Source organism: Emydura macquarii, unplaced genomic scaffold (assembly GCF_026122565.2).
Source record: "Emydura macquarii macquarii isolate MOO-44397 ecotype Brisbane River unplaced genomic scaffold, CSIRO-AGI_Emac_v2 contig_2676, whole genome shotgun sequence".
In the NCBI taxonomy this organism is placed as follows: Eukaryota; Metazoa; Chordata; order Testudines; family Chelidae; genus Emydura; species Emydura macquarii.
The window spans coordinates 10,487,861-10,508,743 of record NW_027132813.1 but is presented as its reverse complement, the minus strand read 5'-3'; the positions used below and the strand labels follow the sequence as shown (position 1 = coordinate 10,508,743).

The 20,883-nt window shown below is 39.3% G+C and overlaps 1 protein-coding gene across 11 annotated transcripts in view; it reads right to left on the bottom strand.

Moving 5' to 3' along the window:
* Positions 1-1,434: 1,434 nt before the first annotated feature.
* The window catches only part of ENAH (ENAH actin regulator), a 241,849-nt gene continuing 222,400 nt past the window's right edge, over positions 1,435-20,883 (bottom strand). For 9 of the 11 annotated variants that reach the window (XM_067564863.1, XM_067564862.1, XM_067564864.1 and 6 more), the window contains 2 exons: positions 20,367-20,424; positions 7,978-20,108 (listed from right to left, as the gene is read on the bottom strand). In XM_067564863.1, coding sequence (XP_067420964.1) covers positions 20,065-20,108; positions 20,367-20,424 — 102 coding nt within the window. In that variant the 3' untranslated portion in view covers positions 7,978-20,064. Of the gene's footprint in view, positions 5,842-7,977; positions 20,109-20,366; positions 20,425-20,883 lie in introns of those variants that run through there. The other 2 variants (XM_067564861.1, XR_010922969.1) reach the window with 2 other exon arrangements.

Below are 20,883 nucleotides of genomic sequence, written 5' to 3'. Positions count from 1 at the left end.
CTATGCAGGCAGAGGAGTCCCAACGAGGACTTCTGCCAGTGGCAGATCCAGATGACAAACAATCATGCTGCCAAATTCCTGATCCACAAAGAGAATGATTACATGTTGTTACCGCACAAAATTGAATGAAATTAAAGCTATAAACCAAAACTGGCAGGAAAAATTGAACTGCCAACTTCTTCCAACTTGTTCTGTTGGGGACAGAAATCTGGTGGCCAGAGCAGAAGGGCAAAGTTTAGTCCTGGAGCCTCCAAATTCCATAGGTGGGGGCATCAACCCATTAGTGATGAATAAGGAGAGAAGCTGTGTAAGAGAAATTGAGTGTGCTCCTACTAATTGTTCTGCTCTGGATTCCTTCCATCTTAATGGTATATAATGGCTTGTTAAAGTGCGACAGTGGGTACACCATTGGATTAACAAAATGTAGGACACCAGACGCTACAAGAAATTTAGGAAAGGTATTTGATCACTATGGGGACATTTACACTCCATTTATAAACTATGAGAGATTTGGTATGAGGCCAGCTCCTTGACCTTCCGCACCATCATAATGGCTGACAGTATGAAAAACTTAAATTTACTATTTCTCTTCAAGTGACAAGAGATGTTGGTTGCCAACCTTATGCCATGTTACCAGAGGACAGCCATAACTACACCTGACTAGTTGAAAAGTTGTGTCTTGCTGATCCTATCCTGAATTGCAGTCATTAAAACTTTCATTAGACTATGTAATCCATGTTATTTAAAGCAATAACACTATAAATTAGATACATCTGCATTTACTAATTAGACAATCAGATTAAATAATTAATTTCTTGTTTGACATAATTACATTTCAATAACTTATATTCTTCTCTTTGAGGTAACCTCTCTTTAAGAACTTAAGTGAGAACTCAGATCAGGAATCCAAATCAGTGAAACAGGGAATGCCTTTTGATTTTAAGCACAAATTAGTTGTCTGTATAAATACACCAATAGGCCGATTTTTACCTTAGATTTTCAAGCCATATTTTAGCACTATAGCATCTTCATTCAAAATCTCCCTTGATTTCCCCTGGGATGCAAGCTCATTTAATCCTCAATGTTTCTGTATACAAAACTTTCCCTATTAAAAGCAACAGCTTGAGACAACTAATTTATTTTTCAGCTGCTTCACACTCAACTCTAATTGAGTCCATTTCTTTTCCATCTGCTTTCTATCACAAATAACAGTCTCACCCCTATAAGTTTATGTTTAGGAAAGTTCTCGGTGCCTCAAAGGAAAAGATCAGATCAGTCACAGCATGATACATAGATGGTTTTGGAAAGCTTTTTCTTTTTGTTCCCCCATTCAGTCTTTTCTTGTTCTCCATGGGCCCATTGAAAGTGGTGAAGATCCTCTTTCCACTTCACAAGCTTCATACTTGATTGGTAAAATCAACCGCAAAGGCAACAGATTTTCTACCTTGTATTTGTAATCTTATTTCATGTGTTTACACCAAGATAATGTTACCAACTTTCATATAATTGACTAGTTTATTCAGAATTAGACACCTGTCTTTCTGTTTGAGCTGTTTATTGTATTTTAACAGCTCTTGGCAACATTGACATCATTTCAGTACCTAATTGATAATCCTGTCACTTGTTGCTAAAGGGTTAATGCATAATCTTTAAAAATTGCTTTTGAAGAGCTTCACATAAAATTGTATAATAGGATAACAGGCATGTGGATGCTGTATCATGTGTCCTTCCACCTCCCTTACCTTGCATTTACCAGCAGCCAGGAAAACAACACCCTCGTGGGTATATACATGACTAAAATTTACACCTCAGCAGTGCAGTGTTGAATTTGCATTTTGATATGAGCAGGTGAGCATAGTTTTTTTAAGAAAGCCAAATTAAAGATTAAGTGATTGTAAAGTACTTTTCTACAACATGAGACTTCTTGTACACCATTCTTTGTATTTAAAGGGCTAAATGAAAGTTTTTCATTTCCCTTTTTAGAAAATGATTCACACTTGTTTTTTTCCTTCAGTTTTTGCTCCCAAAAGCAAGGGGACACTTAAGTAGCCTAGGCCTAGGGTTTGACCAACCTAAAATTGTTATCTGATAGTATATTAAGACTATTTTTAATAAAATTGCTCCTAAATAAAAATCTTAAATAGCTACGGTTAAAAACCTGTCACAGTTAATGTGACATACAATGTTTGTATCCTGGTGCCTAAGTAGCAAATCAGCAGATGGAGCTCAGATTGATTAAACCTTTGTTTTCAGAATTGTATAGAAGGTATTCAAGGAGGTCTGTGAAAACAAAGCAAGTAAACAAGAAAGCCTGTATTGCTTTGTGCTCCCATAAGATACCAAGAGGTAAGTAGAGGAAATAAATCAATGTTTCCTAACTGGAAAAAATAGATAGGAAAGAAGTGTTAGTCTCAAGGCTCTAATCCAACAAATAATATTTAAACAATTACTTAGAATATACTTTAAATTTGTCAAGCAAGATTTTTATGCTGTAGAAGGCAACATGAATCTTTAAGGGCGGGGTTTCTTTATTACTAGTTTTTAAATATTTTGTTATACAGGGAAACAGCAGAGAAAAAGTTGGGAAAATTCAATCTAGATTTTTTTTTTCATAGCATTTCCTTGGACATAAGATCAAAAGCCTGTGTCAAGTCAGACCAACAAAGCGGGTCAAGATAAGCAAGAGCAACTACAACTGTCTTGAATTTATGTACAATAGTTTTCATTCATAATTTTCCACACTCCCTTTGATTACATTCTTTGTAAAGCAAACATATAAAAAAAGTCCCTTGAAATTTATCAACAGAACAGCAATATGTAAGTCATCAAGTGGTAAAATCATAGACTAAAAAAGATATTTTCCACATTTCAGTAAGACCCATAGATTTACCTTTTATGAAGTTTCACAAATGAATGGTGGCAACATATATATATTGCAATTTTATTTCATTCGCTCAAACAAAAAGTTAGCATGTAAGAAATTTAAAATGACACTATATGGTAAAAATATCTGAGAATGAACTGAAAACAAACTAAGGAGATAAACCTAAATGCATGAAAATTCAACATTCATTAGTGTTTCATCTTCAGTTTTGATTGACACTTGATGCTTGAAAACTTTTTTAAACAATGAACTTGAAATCATGACAACTATCTGAAGAGATTTCAGCACCAGCACTAAGATTTATACATTCAGTTTGTTTGCAACTGACTTGTTAGCCACTTGTGTATAGTACAGATTTATCACAGATCAGATCACAGTGTTGAGGAAAGCAATACCTTCCTGGAATTAGAAAGGATCTCCTAAACTGTACTCAGTTTAAGACATCCACTGAACAAAAGCACAGAACCATCATAATATGGTTGTTAAAGAACTTAGTTTAACAGTGAGCAAAGTAATCTTAGCTTCTGTAGTTCACTTTAATTACTGAAATCTCTGGCAATGGCATAACTGTCAGTATGACAGCAAGTGTTTACAATAACCTTTAATTCAATCAGGTTTTTTGGAAAGAACCAATTCAGCAATATGAATTTATGTAAAGTATGTATGTAGAAATAGCACACACAAAATACATTTGCTCTTCCTTCTTTTAAACAGAAATCATGTTAATTTTAGACCAAGGCACAAACGTTTAGTGCATAAGCCAGTTCCTCCTTCCCTCCCTCCCCCCCACAATCTGGTAGTTTGTTTAATTTTACTTTGGACCCTTATACCCATTATATTTCCAGTAGGCTACTCTTTAACTTCCCTAACAAAATCAAACATGATTGCTGACAGGAGTAAAATTCCTTAAAGTTACAATGTTTGCAAAAACAAGTTACATTATCAAAAGATGAAAATGCCTCCTCTTATTTCAAGCTTGCTGCAATTTTTTTAATAACTTCACTAATGCATGAAGAAAGATGATCAGTTTTTGGAAAAAATAATTATATATTGATTTAGGTAATATTTCCTTTGTAGTCCAGTTTTACAATTTGAGTCTCTATTGAAACAGGAACATGTTTAAACTGGAGAAAAATTTCTCATTCAAGCCTTTCAGAAGCAGAAAGTGCTGCTGATTTGCTTTGGTTTCCAGCACTTAAAAGCTTTAAATAGAATATTCTCCTGTTATATGAATGGGGCTGCATGTAAGCTGCAACATGAATAATGCCTCCAAAACCATAGGTTTTTTTTTCTGATCAGCACAGATGACAAAGCAAACATGGCACTATTATAGCTCAGAAAAATTCAAGGTGCAATGGAAAAGTGCAGACTTTGATTCACAATATTTTCCAAAGCACTATGGATCTAACTTGCAGGATTTTTATTCTACTGAATTTTATTAGTTTTAAAAAAGATTTACATATATGAAGTGTTTTAACAAATTTTTAAACCATGGGGAAGGGAAAAGTGTCATATCCCCTGAAAAGCTTTCACCTTGTTCACTAAAGCTAATGCTGCCGCACTACTGTTCTTCTGCTTCCCTTTTTCTTTTTTTGCAGCAATCTTGTGTTCTAATGCTCCGTCATAGCTGTTGCCCTTGTTTCCTCAGAGAGTCAAAAAGCAGCATCAGAGAATACAGGAGCAGGTAATTATTGTGCCTCCTGTATTACCACTGATGTATTCCTGGTAATAGCTGATAAATTTAAATCAGCTTGGATTTAGACTACATTAAGAAATGAAACAAAAGTGAGATGGAAATTTTAGAACCATTACTGAATCTGAAATACAAATAAGAAATGATGCAAAAAAGGATTAAGTACCTGGTTCTGTTAACATGGTTACTGATCAAAGTCACAAAATTTTCCTCATTATTATTACACATGCATGTAAAAATGAGGAAAAATAGTGCAGAAATTAATAAAAATATTGTTAAATCAAAAGTGTCACCACCCCTACCTCCCACCCCAACTTTTTTCCTTGGCATTAATTAAGCCTTAAAAATGAAAAAGGCTACTTAATATTTATGACATGCAATGGTTTTTGTTTAATTAAAAAGCTGATTGTGTTGAGTTACATTACAAAAATGTCCACATGCATAAATCTAAAATAAAGCCTGAAAATCTACTATAAATCTACAACAACTAATGATTTACATTTGACCACTGGTTTGTATTATGTAGAAGTCTTAGATTTGGTAAAGCATTGTAACAATTTAGGAAGGCATCTACATCTTTAAACGCTGGACTGTTTGCTTTTTTGTTTACAAAATTGCATGAAGGCTAACTAAGAGAGGCTTCCTATCATAAAATTCCAAAAACTTGATACGCCATTGTTTCTAGGTGATATTGCCCTTTAAAGCATACACTTCTAATTGTTCCATATTTTGTGATCTGAACGTACATGTCTGCTCTTTGAAGTTATTAATGGAAATATCAAATATGATAGGAAGACAAACCTGAGATACATTTGCAGTACAACAGTATAGCTTGCTAAATCCTTCATTAATAAAGAAAACCTCTCTGAAAAGCCTTCCCAAGCTTTTCTCCTTTTTTGTGTTAACAATGAATTCTGAAATATGTGCAATTTTATCTTGACACGACAATATCTCAATGCACTGTGATCTTGTCTGACAAATGTGGGAATTTCTGCATAATCATTACAGTAACCTTTAAGACTCTTTTCCATCCTGCTGTATAGGTCAGAAAAAAGCAGCAAACTAGGAAGGAAAAAGCATATCACCAGAGTGATGTGTCTGAAAGTTTTCAGAATGTCGTTTTTCCCTCCTTCCAAGTGTCTGTCTTCACTTTCTTCTAACAGCTCGCAAAACGTAGTCGATTTTATACCAAGTGAAAGAGTCACATTGGCTTAGTCCTAGTCTTTCTATGCAGTATTTGACTTGCTCAGTTCTTGCCTGATTGCTGATTAGGAAAGAAAAAGGAAAAATTAACATTACATATTGAGAAAAAAAGGCACTGGCCCAGACTGACACATGGCTGACCTTTGAACAAAAAGTTCATCCTGCCAGAAGTCACCTTGTTTAAAATATATTACACTGGACTTTGATTGTTTGACACCATTAAACAGAATTTAATTCTCAACAAGATTATATCTTTTCTCTCGTATAAAATATGTGATATTTGATATTTCAGTCTGTTTCTTTCCACATTATTGACTTTTTACAGGAGAGAACCACAACCAGTTCACATGTCCTAAGAAGGGTCTCGATTCTATACCTACTTCCTCCATATTGTTTAAGTGGTCACAGTATGTAGCATAGTGACAATATAAGCAAAAAAAGGAAGAAAAAGAGGAGAGGGAGCTGCTCCATTAATACATACAATTATTCATCCCAATATTGAAAAATTAGTGTGGAAGCATGTGTAATTCCTGGGACAAGTTAATGATAGAAAGGTTACGGAGGTGTCTTTTGATTCATAAATATCTAAAGAATCATAATCAATGGTGTCATACTCTGCAGTATGACGGGGGGACTCACTGGCCCCTCTATGACCAGCTCCCACCTCCAGGTCCTCCGGTTTTTGTAAATTTTGATAATCCAGTGTCATTGGAAATGAGTTGAGTTGGGTATTATTCAAAACCCTTTTCCCCCACAAACACAATCGTACCACATAGCGCTGTCAATTAATCACAGTTAACTCAAGCAATTAATTTGTTTTGCGTTAACTCAATTAAAAAAATTAATCACGATTAATTGCAATTTTAATAGCACTGATTAAACAAGAATAGAATAGCAATTTAAATTTATTATAAATATTTTGGATGTTTTTCTACATTTTCAAATATATTGATTTCAATTACAACAGAATACAAAGTGTACCGTGCTCACTTTACATTATTTTTATTACATATTTGCACTGTAAAAAAGATCAACAAAAGACAGTATTTTTCAATTCACCTCATACAAGTACTCTAGTGCAATCTCTCTCTATCATGAAAGTGTAATTTACAAATGTAGATTTTTTTGGTTACATAACTGCACTAATAAACAAAACAATGTGAACCGTTAGAGCCTACAAGTCCACTCCGTCCTACTTCTCGTTCAGCCAATTGCTCAGACAAGCAAGTCTGTTTACATTTATGGAAGATAATGCTATCCGCTTCTTATTTACAATGTAACCTGAAAGTGAGAACAAGCGTTCACATGGCACTGTTGTTGCCAATGTAGCAAGGTATTTATCTGCCAGATATACTAAACATTCATATGCCCCTTCATGCTTCAGCCACCATTCCAAAGGACATGCTTCCTTGCTGATGACGCTCATTAAAAAAAATAAATTTGTGCCTGAACTCCTTTGGTAAGAATCGTTCGTCTCCTGCTCTGTGGTTTTACCCGCATTCTACCATATATTTTGTGTTATGACAGTCTCGGATGACGACCCAGCACATGTTGTTTGATTTAAGAACACTTTCACTGCAGATTTGACAAAATGCAAAGAAGGTACCAATGTGAGATTTCTAAAGATAGCTACAGAATTTGACCCAAGATTTAAGAATCTGAAGTGCCTTCCAAAATCTGAAAGGGACGAGATGTGGAACATGCTGTCAGAAGTTTTAAAAGAGCAACACGCTGATGCAGAAACTACAGAACCGAACCACCAAAAAAGAAAAATCAACCTGTTGGTGGCATCTGACTCAGATGATGAAAATGAAGAACTTGTCATCAGCATGGAAGCATATCCTCTGGAATGGAAGTCGAAGCATGAAGGGGCATATGAATGTTCAGCATACCTGCCATGTAAATACCTTGCAACCCCAGCTACAGAGGTGCCATGCAAACTCCTGTTCTTACTTTTAGGTGACATTGTAAACAAGAAGTGGGCAGCATTATCTCCCGTAAATGTAAACAAACTTGTCTTAGTGATTGGCTGAACATGAAGTAGGACTGAGTGGATTTGTAGGCTCTAAAGTTTTACATTGTTTTGTTTTTGAGTGAAGGTTTTAGGGTTTTTTTTACACATAATTTTACATTTGTAAGTTCAACTTTCATGATAAAGAGATTGCACTACAGTACTTGTATGAGGTGAATTGAAATACTATTTCTTTTGGGGGTTTTTTTACAGTGCAAATATTTGTAATAAAAATAAATGTAAAGTAAGCACTGTACACTTTGTATTGTGTTGCAAATAAAATCAATATTTTTGAAAATGTAGAAAACATCCAAAGATATTTAAATAAATGGTATTCTATTATTTTAATCGCGCAATTAATTGTGATTAATTTTTTTAATCGTTTGACAGCTCTAGTGCCAAACCCGACAAACTTAGAACAATGACGTAGATATATATATATTCAAGAAAATGTTTAAAAATCAATATTTTTGTAATTATATTTTAAACACGTGCATGCCAAACTTGCAGACCTCACAAAGTTAAATTGTGGTCTTTGACTGACAATATTGTATTATCAGTTAATGCTCAGAATATACCTGATTAATTTTTTTAGTGTTACAGATTACTGTAAATGGAAGGAGTGCTTCAAGCTGATTTGCTGTCATCTACAAAAAAGAAGTGGTTCAGTAGTATTCATTATCAGCTTTGTGTACTGTGCCAAAGGACTTGTAATGAGGCACTGGTTAAGACATCCGCATGCAGTCAAATTATTGGAATTCATCCGCAAATAGTATGCACATTGTTATGTAACATACATTCCATAATATAATGAACAACAATCCCTAAGTAATTTACTACAAAATCCTTGTTTTTACTTTGGTCTTGATAATTTTTAGTTATCAAAGCAGAGATGAAGAGTAATAACTAGTAGCTGAACCTTTAGAGAATAATACTGCAGAAGACCTGGTTAAACACACAATGATCAGTGGCACCTTATGTGCTATAAGAAGTGAACCCATATATTTACAGTGCAATTGGCTCCTTTGTTGATGGTTCTGGTATTCCTGAGACCTGAGGTATTTTGTATAGTGACAGTACTGTGAACCAAATTCTTATAGGGAAAAAGTTGTGATACACTATAGAAGCAAACACTCAAACACTCGCTGCTACCTAGGTGTCTTCTTTGGAAAGCATAAAGATGTGTTTGAATTCATTTCCCAAAAGGTATAGGACTTGTGAGACCAGTTCCATGCATCCAGTGTGCATTCCACTCTCAATGACTTATTATGCACAATGGAGAGCTTCAATATCACAGAAGGATCAAGCCATCTGATGAAGCTGAATCAGCGACAAAGCCAACTTATGGAATGGTGGGGTGATAAACTATCTTAATGTAAGTCTTTGCTGCTCTTTATTTGATCAGCCTGGACTGCTAATTGGAATTTCCACTTCATGGCATTAGAAGACTTTGAAATGCTTTTTGGCTTTAGATTTAGCCACCTATTTGGCAATGATTGCCGGGTACCTCACTGAAAGAAGAGGTGTCAAAGTCTGACCCCGATATATGGGAGGAATTTTGGGAAGGAAATTCGGTGTTTAAAGGCTGCCAGTTCCCCTCTATTGAGTCATTCAGACAAAGGCTTAGCACATGAAAACAGAGCAAGGAAAGTTGGTGGGGGGTGAGAGGAGAGGAGAGGGCTGGTAGGCGTAACAGCAGCCAAAATGCTCTTTCCCAGTTTTATCTGACAGCCCCAGAATTTCATGTTTGACACACATGCAGAGTAATCATTGAAAATATTACCAGAGGGAAGAGACTCAATAGTATTGTGCCTGTCCAAATCAAAATAACTGACTCCACAAACATCATCAATGTTACAATGAAAGAGCTACTTTCTCATAGTTGCAAGAACAAGTTAACCGCATCCCTTGCAGGAAAAATGCTGCAAAGAATTGCACAAAGAATTTTATTGTTGCATGATGCAATGAAGTTGCTGCCTTGCACTGTTCAATGGAGTTTCTTCGTAGTTCCCATGAAGAGGCTGACACTACAATTATTTTGTATACCATCAATGCCACAGAAACAAGTGTTACTAAACTCCAGATATTTGCACAAGATATAGCTACTGCTCTCTGTGAGATGTTACCCAAGATTTCAGCAAGATTGTTATTAATCTTTGCTGCTGGGGAACAGACTTTCCATATATCCCTCAGCAATGGGTTATCATCACTTGGACCATCAAAAACCACTGCATTGCCAGGCTTCCATGAACTTTCAGGATGTGAAACTACTGCAAGGTTGTCTGGAAATACCAAATTATCTTATTGGAAGGCATTTGATTAAATCTTTGAAGACTCTCCCTCACTCTGAATATGCTCAGAACTGCTGAAACAATCACTGATGAGGTCATAAATGCACTAGAGGAGTCTGTATGCCAAGCTTACCATTTTAAGACCAACATTACAACACTTGCAGAATTATACTGGCAGATGTTTTCCAAGAAGCAGACAAATGCAGAAGAATTGCCACCTACAAGAGGTGCACTTATACCTGCTATCAAAAGGACAAACTATCAAGCAATGGAATGAGTCTGGGATGAGTGAGCACATCCAAAACTACCCTCCTCAACTGGTCTTGAAGGGTGGACTGATCATCCCAGTTGTGTGTGAAATAGCACCTGCTACCGAATCAATCCTTCATCTAATCAAATGCTTGTGTGCAAAAGCCAAACACTCACCACCCTGCAAATGACTGGCCAGCAGCCTGCCTTGTACGGAGATGTATGAGTGCAACGCAGACAAAGATCAGAGTGACAACGTATGAAGCAGTTGTGCCCCCGACAGTGACTCTGATGAACTAATGTTTTCAGCCCTACATGTCAAGCCTGACTTGCCTAGGATTAGCCAAGATCATTCATTTTTATCTAAGCAGTGCATCCTGTGTCAAAGTATAATTAAAAAAGGTGATTTTTAAACCGTTTCTCAAGTATACAGCTGCGTATTTGTTCTAGGTTTGTCATGTTTTATACCATTGTGGAGAAAGGGCTTTTGAATGATGCCCAACTCAACCCATTTCTGATGATAATGTATTATCAAAATTTCCACCAATAATAGGATCTGGGAGTAGAGGCAGAAGAGGGGGGTTGAGGGGAGTGAGTCCTCCCTGCTACACCGCAAAGGGTGATCCCACTGAAATTATGACTGTAGATTTTTATAAATCAAATGATAGCTCCCTTAACTTTATATCACTAACTTGCCCATGGAATGAGATTTTACTACATTATGCTCCCAGACGAAATACTATTTTCTCTATAATGTGAAAGTAGGCAATTATTACTCTGCTCAGAGCTGATGAACTCATCACTGGACATTAGGCAAACATACAGAGATGTTGCTTCGTTAAAACGAAGCAACATCCTGCGGTAGGAGCCAGGCACTGACTGACTTGGATAAGAAAGGATTAACTTACCTCTCTCCTGCTGTCCAGGTCAGTCAGCGATTGGTTCCTGCTGCATGGACACTGCCCTATTAACCCTTTTGTGTCTGCCTCCCCAGGACTCTGAGCAGCCCCTTTCCCAGCTGGCTTCCTTGTCCAGCATCTGGATAATGGCAACGAAGTTCTGGATGGATGTCTGGTTCAGGAACTGACGCAGGAGCCAGCCCCATGACACCAATGAGGAGCAGCAGTGCTGGCAGCCCCACTGCCCATTCAGGTTTGGCCTCACTGCCCCTCCATCATGACAGGGGAACTGCAGGTCTAAATTTAAATGAGTAGCACGGTGACCTGGTGAACGGGGCTGCAGCACCCACAGGTTGTCTCCCTGCTCCCCAAACTGGGCCCTAGGCACATGCCTAAATTACCTATGCCCTATTCTGGCCTTGACTATGCTACTCTGATGATACTAATTATTATAAAATAGCATCATCAGTACTGCCAATCCCAAATTTTAAAAAAACCCTAAAACCAATTACACCCCCCTCCAAAAAGCCCCTCAGCCTGGTTTAAAAATCATGAGATTAAAACAACAGTGTGTGTGGGCGAACCCTGCTCAGTTCCTTCTCTACCGGAGAGTCAATGACAAGAACTCCGAAGTAGAGGGAAGAAGGGTGCGTCGTGGAGTTCGAAGAACCATTGTTACTGCAAGATGAGTAACTTCACCTTTTTCTTTGAGTAGAGTCCCTATGGTGTGCTCCTCACTTCTGAACTCTACCCACCACTGGAGGCTGGGACTTCAGAGTCGAGTCTGTTATAGATGATGGCATTGTGGCACTGAATCTGGTGTCTGTACCCAAGTCTCCAAGAATGGCATTATGTTCTTCAAAAGTATGTGCAGATGCCCAGGTAGCTGCTCTGCAGATTTCTGATATAGGGATACCCTTGGAGAAGATGACAGAAGAAGAGATCAATCTTGCTGAGTGTGTACATATTGAAGATGGGGGTGGTACGTGACGCATCTGGTAACAGAGCTTGATAGAGTTTGAGACCCATTTGGAGAGTCTGAGCGGAAATCGCTGTAACCTTTGACCTATCTGCAACAGAGAGGAAGAACCTCAGAGATGTTCTGAAAGTTCTTATTCTGTCCAAAAAGAAAGCCAAAGCTCTCCTCCCATCAAACGTATGGAGGATGGCAGATGATATTATCCTGATGAGATTTAGGATAAAAGGTTGAAAGTTGAATAAACTGGTTTATATGAAAAGCAGAAGTCACCTTGGGAGTGAACTTCGGATGTGGTTTAAGAGTGACTTTGTCAGGGAAGAACATAGTGGAGGGGGAGGAATGCATCATCAGGGCCACTATCTCCCCTATCCTTCTTGCTGAGGTGATGCTGATCATGAACACAGTCTTCATTGAGAGGTGAGTTAGTAAGCAAGTTGCCATGGGTTCAAAAGACAGTCTACTTAGTCCTTTTAATACTAGGTTGAGATCCCACTGAGGAGTGGGAAGTCTAGGTTGGGGAAAGAGGTTCATTATGCCTTTGAGGAACCTCTCCTCTATGGTTGGCTGGGAGAAGATTAAATATCCTTCTATCTGATGGTGGAAGGTTGCAACTGCTGCTAGGTCAAACTTTACTGAGTTGAGAGAGAGACCCAATTTCTTGAAAGTCAAGAGGTAATTCAGGACTACTGATAGGGTGGCTGCATTTGGAGTGACACCTTTGGGCTGGCACCAGATTTGAAATCTTTTCCATTTTTGTAGGTAGGTATGACGAGTAGCTCCTTTCCTACTGTGTAATAACACCTTCTGCACCTCCTCAGAGCATGATGTCTCTATGTGCTGGAATCACAAAGGAGCCAGGCTTTGAGCCTCAGAATCTTCAGGTTGGGATGGAGCATACACCCCTTGTTCTGAGATAGCGGATACGGAGTGATTGGAAGAATCCTCAGTGGACACAGTGTCAGCTGTGACTGGTAAGGTACCATGTCTGTCTGGGCCAGTTGGGAGCAATCAGTATGATGTTTACTTTCTCTTTTTTCACTTTCAACAGGATTTTCAAAATTTGAGGGAATGGGGGGGAAGGAAGGAGGAGAGCGTTCCCCCCCTTGGAGTGTCATCTGATTCCAGCTCTGGAGCAGTACTGAGGACATTTCTTGTTCTGGCACATAGCAAACAAGTCTACTGTCAGTATTTCCCAATGCTGAAATATGTTTTGTAGGACCATCAAATTAATTTCCCATTCGTGGTCAAGCGGGAATTTGCGGCCGAGGATGTCCAGTCATGTTGTGCACTCTTGGCAGGTATGCCACTGAAATTATGACATTGTGGGAAATGCACCAATCCCATAGTTTCAGTGCTTCCATGCACAGGGAGCATGACCTGGCTCCTCCCTGACAGTTTATGTAATACATGCAGGCCACATTGTCCATCATGACCTTTGTGTGTGTCTCCTTGATTAGTGAGAGGAAGTGAGTGAGGAAGTGAGCACATGCCATTTTTGTTCACTCTGAGTTTGAGCAGGTTGATGTGAAGGCATGTCTCGGATAGTGACCATTTGCCCTGCACCGTGAGACCACTGAGAGAGATGTGCACCCCATCCTATGAGAGATGCATCAGTGGTCAGGAGTAACGATGGAGAAGGCTGAATAAAAGATTCCCTGTACATACATTTACTGGGTCTTTCCACCAATCCAAGGATTGCTTGACCTTGGTGGGCACTGCTAGTAGTTTGTTTAGGTGGTCTCTGTTCGGGCTGTAAACCGAACCAAACCAGGCCTGGAGGCATCTCATGCATAGTCTGGCATGAACTATGACTGATGTGCCCACAGACATATGCCCCAGGAGCTGGAGGCAGTGTCTGGCTGAAATTTGGAGGCTAGATTGACCTGTCTCTACCAGCATGGAAAGGCTAAGGAATCTGTGATGTGGGAGGAGCGCCTTCACTTGAATGGAGTCGAGGTCGGATCCTATGAATTCTAGTCTTTGTCTCAGTGTTAATGTTGATTTTTGTGCGCTGACTGCAAGCCCAGATTCTGGAACAGGTTCAGTGTAGTCTGGGTAACGCTCTGACTTTCATGAAGGAACAGGGCCTGAGAAGGCAGTCGTCCAGGTAAGATAAATTGTAATGCTCTCAGAGTGGGCCGCCACTACAAAGCGGGCCTTGGAAAATACCCTGGGTGCTGAGAGGCCAAAAGGGAGTACTCTGTAGTGGTAGTGATCTCAGCCTAGCGTGAACTTAGTCATCTGTGACTAAGTATGATGGAAATGTGCAAGTATGCATCTTGTAGGCTGAAGGCTGAGAACCAATCTCCTTTCTCTAATGCAGGAATAATTGTTGATAGAGTGATCACCTTGAACTTCTGCACCTTGATAAATCTGTTGAACACTCTGAGGTCCAGTATAGGTCTTCAACCTCCCTTTCTCTATGGTATTAGAAAGTAGTGAGAGTAGAAGCCTTTGCCTCTTAGATGTATGGCACAGCTTCTATGGCTCCTACACTGAGTAGACGATCTATTTCCTCATGTAGCAAACCCTCGTGAGAAGAGTCCCTGAAGAGGGATGAGGAAGGATGTTTGGGAGGAGATATGGATGGTGCATGCATCCTGAATGATCTCTAGCACTCATTTGTCGGAGGTTATCTGTTCCTAGGTGCTGTGGAAAGGGTAAGACTGTCTCCAAGGGGATGGGTGGGGTTTTCCAGCATGAGATGAGGAAAATATTCTACATGTACCTCGACCAATCTGTCAAAACTGCCTCTTCGTTGCTGAGAGCTGGGAGGAAGTTGGTTCAGATCCCAAATGCTTTCATCTGGGGAACCTAGGCTTCTTCCTTCATGGCTCATAAGATCACTGAGATGAGTACTGGGCTGAATATTGAGGGTATTGGGATGAGCAAGGGTTAAATGGTGGCTAAGGACTATACTTTCTCTTTTAGGTTGGAGTACAGATCCCAAGGGACCAAAGAGATGCTCTAGAATCCTTCAACATGTGAAGGGATGCGGCAGTCTTCTTGGCAATTAACTTCATCCCTTCAAACAGAAGGTCCTCCACCATTGCTTATATACTAATGCTAGAAGTCTAAATATTAAGATGGGGGAACTTAAGTACCTTGTATTAAATGAGGATATTAATAGAGTAGGCATCACAGAAACTTGGTGGAATGAGGATAATCAATGGGACATAGTAATACCAGGGTATAAAATACATCGGAAGGACAGAATACATAAGAAGATGGGGGAGTGGCACTATATTTGAAAGAAAGCATAGAGTCAAATGAAATAAAAATCTTAAATGAATCAAACTGTGCCATAGAATCTCTGTGGATAGTAATTCCATGCTTGAATAATAAGAATATAGTAGTAGGGATATACTACTGACCACTTGACCAGGATGGTGATAGTGACTGTGAAATGCTTAGGGAGATTAGAGAGGCTATAAAAATAAAAAAACTCAATAATAGTGGGGGATTTCATCTATCCCCATGTTGACTGGGCACATGTAACCTCAGGACGGGATGCAGAGATAAAGTTTCTTGATATCTTAAATGACTGCTTCTTGCAGCAGCTATTCCTGGAACCCATAGGCAATTGGTGATTTAGTCCTTGGTAATAGTGACCATAACATAATAAAATTTAACATCCCTGAGGAAGGGGGGAGACACCAAAACAGCCCACGACAGCAGCATTTAAGGGAACTACAGAAAGGGGAACTATACAAAAATGAGGAAGTTAGTTAAACAGAAATTAAAAGGTACCGTGCCAAAAGTGAAATCCTGGCAAGCTGCATGGAAACTTTTTAAAGATACCATAATAGAAGCTCAATTTAAATGTATACCCCAAATTAAAAAACACAGTAAAAGAATCCAAAAAGTGCCACCATGGCTAAACAACATAATAAAAGAAGCAGCTAGAGGCAAAAAGGCATCCTTTAAAAAGTGGAAGTTAAATCCTATTGAGGAAACCTGAGCCCATTCTTTTTATGTAGGAAACCTGAGGAACTGTCCCAGACTGATGTGGCATTAGAGAAGATTTTGGAAAAAATAAATAAATTAAACAGTAACGAGTCACCAGGACCAGATGGTATCCACCCAAGAGTTCTGAAGGAACTCAAATGCAGAATTGCAGAACTACTAAATATGGTATGTAACCTATCATTTAAATCAACTTGTGTACCAGATGACTGCAGGATAGCTAATGAGATGCCAATTTTTTAAAAAGGCTCTAAAGGTGATATAGGCAATTACACAACAGTAAGCCCAACTTCTGTACCAGTCAAAGTGGTTGAAACTATAGTAAAGAACAGAATTATCAGACACATAGATGAATATGATTTGTTGGGAAAGAATCAACATGGTTTTTGTAAAAGGAAATCAGCCCTCACCAATCTACCAGAATTCTTTGAGGTGGTCAACAAGCATGTGAACAAGGGTGATCCAGTGGATATAGTGTACCTAGATTTTCAGAAAGCCTTTGACAGGGTCCCTCACCAAAGGCTCTTAAGCAAAGTAAGTGGTCACAGGATAAGAGGGAAGGTCGTCTCCAGGGTCAGTAACTGGTTAAAAGATAGAAAACAAAGGCTAAGAATAAATGTTCAGTTTTCAGAATGGAGAGAGGTAAATAGTATCCCCCAGGGGTCTGTACTGGGACTGCTCAACATATTCATAAATGATCTGGAAAAAGGAATAAACAGTGAGGTGGCAAAATTTGGAGATGATACAAAATTACTCAAGATAGTTAAGTCCAAAGCAGACTGCAAAGAGCTACAAAGGGGTCTCACAAAATGGGTAAATGGGCAACAAAATGGCAGATGAAATTCAATTTTGATAAATTCAAAGAAATGCACATTGGAAAACATAATCTCTAGTATACATATAAAATGATGGGGTCTAAATTAGCCGTTACCACTGAAGAAAGAGATCTTGGAGTCATTGTGGATATAGTCCACTTAATGGGCAGCAGAAGTCAAAAAAGCTAACAGAATGTTAGGAATCATTAGGAAAGAAACATAAGAAAATACTGTATCACCTCTTTATAAATCCATGGTACGCCCACATCTTGAATACTATGTGCAGATCTGGTTGCCCCATCTCAAAAAAGATGTACTGAAATTGGAAAAGGTATAGAAAAGGGCAACAAAAATGATTAGGGGTATGGAAAAGCTTCCATATGAGGAAAGTTTAATAAGACTGGGGCTTTTTGTCTTGGATAAGAGACAACTAAGGGGGATATGATAGATGTCTATACAATCATGACTGGTGTGGAGAAAATAAATAAGGAAGGGATATTTATTCCTTCTCATAACACAAGAACTAAGAGTCACCAAATGAAATTAATAGGCAGCAGGTTTAAAATGAACAAAAGGAAGTATTTCTTCACACAACCTGTGGAACTCCTTGCCAGAGGATGTTGTGAAGGCCAAGACTATTATAACTGGGTTAAAAAAAGAACTAGTTAAGTTCATGGAGGATAGGTCCATCAATGGTGAATAGCCAGGATAGACATGGATTGCTGTTTGCCAGAGACTGGGAATGGACAACAGGATGGATCACTTGAGGATTACCTGTTCTTTCATTCCCTCTGAAGCACCTGGCATTGGCCACTCTTGGAAGATAGGATACTGGGCTAGATGGACTATTGGTCTGACCCAGTAAGGCCATTCTTATGTTCTTATCACAATGGTCGTAGAAATCAAGCGTGCCACCCTGTTAGCTGCATCTACTGCGGACTGGAGGGATGTTTTAGGCACCAGTGCGCCCTTGTTTACTATGGCCTTCAATTGGTCCTTCTGAAAGTCAGAAAGTTGCTCAATAAAGGAACCGAGCTTCATGTAGTTTTGGTAGTCATATTTGCCAACAAGGCTTGGTAGTTTGCTACACTGAACTGGAGGATGGCTGATGAATATGCCTTCCTGCCAAACAGATCCAAATGTTTCCCGTCCCCGTCATATGGGGTGGATTTGAACTGGAGCTGACTGACCTTAGAGCTAACTGCATCCACAATGATGGAATTCGGAGGCGGGTGGGAAAAGAGGAATTCTGTGTCTTTTGCGAGCACATAACTTTGTCTGCTCGCTTACATGTTGGCAGGACAGACGCAGGAGTCTGCCATATGACTTTGGGGGGTCCAGGAGTGCCTCATTAATTGGGAGGACCACTCTGAAGGAAGTGGAGGAATGCAAAATGTCCACCAATCTGATGAGACTCAATCACCCCCTGTAATGGTATTTGCAGGGCCTCCGGAACTCTCTGTTCCAGGTCTTGGAATAATTTGAAATCAGCCATCGATGGCAGAGGGGGGGCACTACCATCTCATCTGGTGATGACAACAAGAAGTGGGCTTGAGCGACCTCCTCCTCCACCTCAGTCTCCCCCTCTTCCCTTGCCTGTTCAGAGGCCCTCAAAGCCACAGCTGAAGGAGGAAGTCTCCTTGTTTGCTGATATGCCACAGTAGAGGCATGGGAGGCTTGTTGTTTCTGAGCTTGCCAAGGGTCCCAGTATGGCTATTGTGGTGGGTAGGGACCCGGTGGTTGGTACGACAGTTGACCAAACCATGGAGGCTGTGGATCATGAGGATGATAAGCCTGAAGGTCCATAGTGAAATTGAGTCCCATAAGGCGTGTGAGGAGACCGGCAGGAACCCATGTCCTTTCGTTCACTTTCTAACTCTGATGATGAGAAAGGCACTGCTCAGCAGGAAGATGTTGGTGAGTCCACCGCTCTGGGTGAACTTGGTACCAGAGCACTGGTACTGAGTAGGGGTGAGTCCGGTGCGGTTGGGTCTTTCGGCAGTCCGACTTGTTCCATCAGCTCGGTACCACACATGCCCTGTGTACCTGATTTAGATGGTTTCTGTGCCATTGGTACCGATGATACTGATGGAGTCAAAGATCGCTTTCGGCTCGATCAGGGCTCACTATGGGGACAGACAAACCTTTCCTTAGGGGCCTTGTGTGAGTGACTCATTTCTCTGGGCTCACCTCCCTTTGAAGCAGAGTGTCACAGTGAGAGTTCCTGCTGGGCGTCCGGGAGGTGAAGGGCCAACTCCATGAGTAGAAATTTGAGTCTTAGCTCTTGGTCTTTCCTGGATCTGAGCTTCAGTTGCTGACAGAAGCCACACTTTTGTGGAATGTGCTTCTCTCCCAGGCAAACACACTGCAAGTATCCATCCATCACTGGGATAGATTCCTTGCAACTGAGGCACTTTTTGAACCCCAGGTAAGCAGGCATAGCTTTGTCCAGCGGGACCCCCTTCCACCAGGGTTGGTGGGAGACAAGCCCTTTTTTATTTCTTCTCTATTTTTTTTTTTTAGGCACGGCCAAATAAAATACAAACGAAGTAAAGAATAAAAGCTTCAAGGAAAGCTAAAATGAACAATTCTAAAAGAGTTAATCCAAGAACGGACAACTATAGCTCCATCTCTAGCCAGGGGTGGCTGAAAAGGAACTGAGGAGGGTTTGCCCGCACAGGCCTCATGGCATGAGAGAAGCAGTGCATGGGTGGGCTGACCGAACACTGCTACAAAAGTTCTCTGATCAGCAGCGGAGGGACACAGACTCACCTACAGTAGAGCATTCATAGGGACACTACTCAAAGAAGAATCATGTGATTAAGAAAAACATCAAATCTTAACAATTGTGATACAATATATTGAAAGCTCTCATTGGATACATTGTCACAGAATAAATACTGACTGTTTTGAAGTAGGTGCCTCAACTGCTCTGGCTTTTATTTTTGACAAAAGCCATAGAAGTAGTAGATCATCATATGACGATCTTGCCTCTCCTAAATTTAAGAACTTCATGAGATGGAAAACATCTACTAGGATGATCTTGCTCAATTTCTGCACTCATCCATCCACTTTTAAAGACAGACATTTTTCAGCATCATTGCTCTATCCAAAAACCCTGCAGATAAGTATAAAGTACCTGATTGTGCAAGAATAATCAAAATAGTTAAGGATAAGTTAGAGAAAAACTAAGTGGTAATGGGAAAAGGAATGAACATTACAAAGACACATACTATCATGAACTTGGCATTCTACAATCCTCAAAAGTAGACAAAATCTTGAAAATAAGTTTACATTTCTTCATCTTTAAGAAGTGCTTATCCATTCTTTAAGACTTAGAAACCCAAAATATGTAGTGAATCGAGTTCATACTCACCATCAATGAGTTCTTCTTTTAATTTTGTTAATTCTTTTCTCATTTCATCTAAAATATCCTAGGGTATTAGAAAATATGTAATAATAAATTAGCATAGTTTAAACTTTCAGCTAAGAAAAATTGAAAGATTCTAATTTTTGTTCATTTTGAAACATCTCAAATCTATTTTCCAGCCTGTAACTGTATCTTCAAAATTCATCCTTAAACTCCCTTCAAGTAGTATTTTAAAGATATGCTGCCCAAATAATCTTATAATGGATTTCTATGGAGCTTATCACTTGAGGAAGAAGGTACTTCAGTTACAAAGATTTATCACGCAAATTACATGTGCTCCCACAACAAGTGGTGGCAATTTCTCTAAAACTAGCAGGCATAGCTATAACTAAGACTGCCCTGCAGGTAAGATGCAAAAATCCAAAACAAAACAAACAAAAAGAGAACCTAAACCAACTAAATGCTAAAACTCATACAGATCAAATTATTTTCAGTTATACAGATAAAAATAAGTAGAACCCTA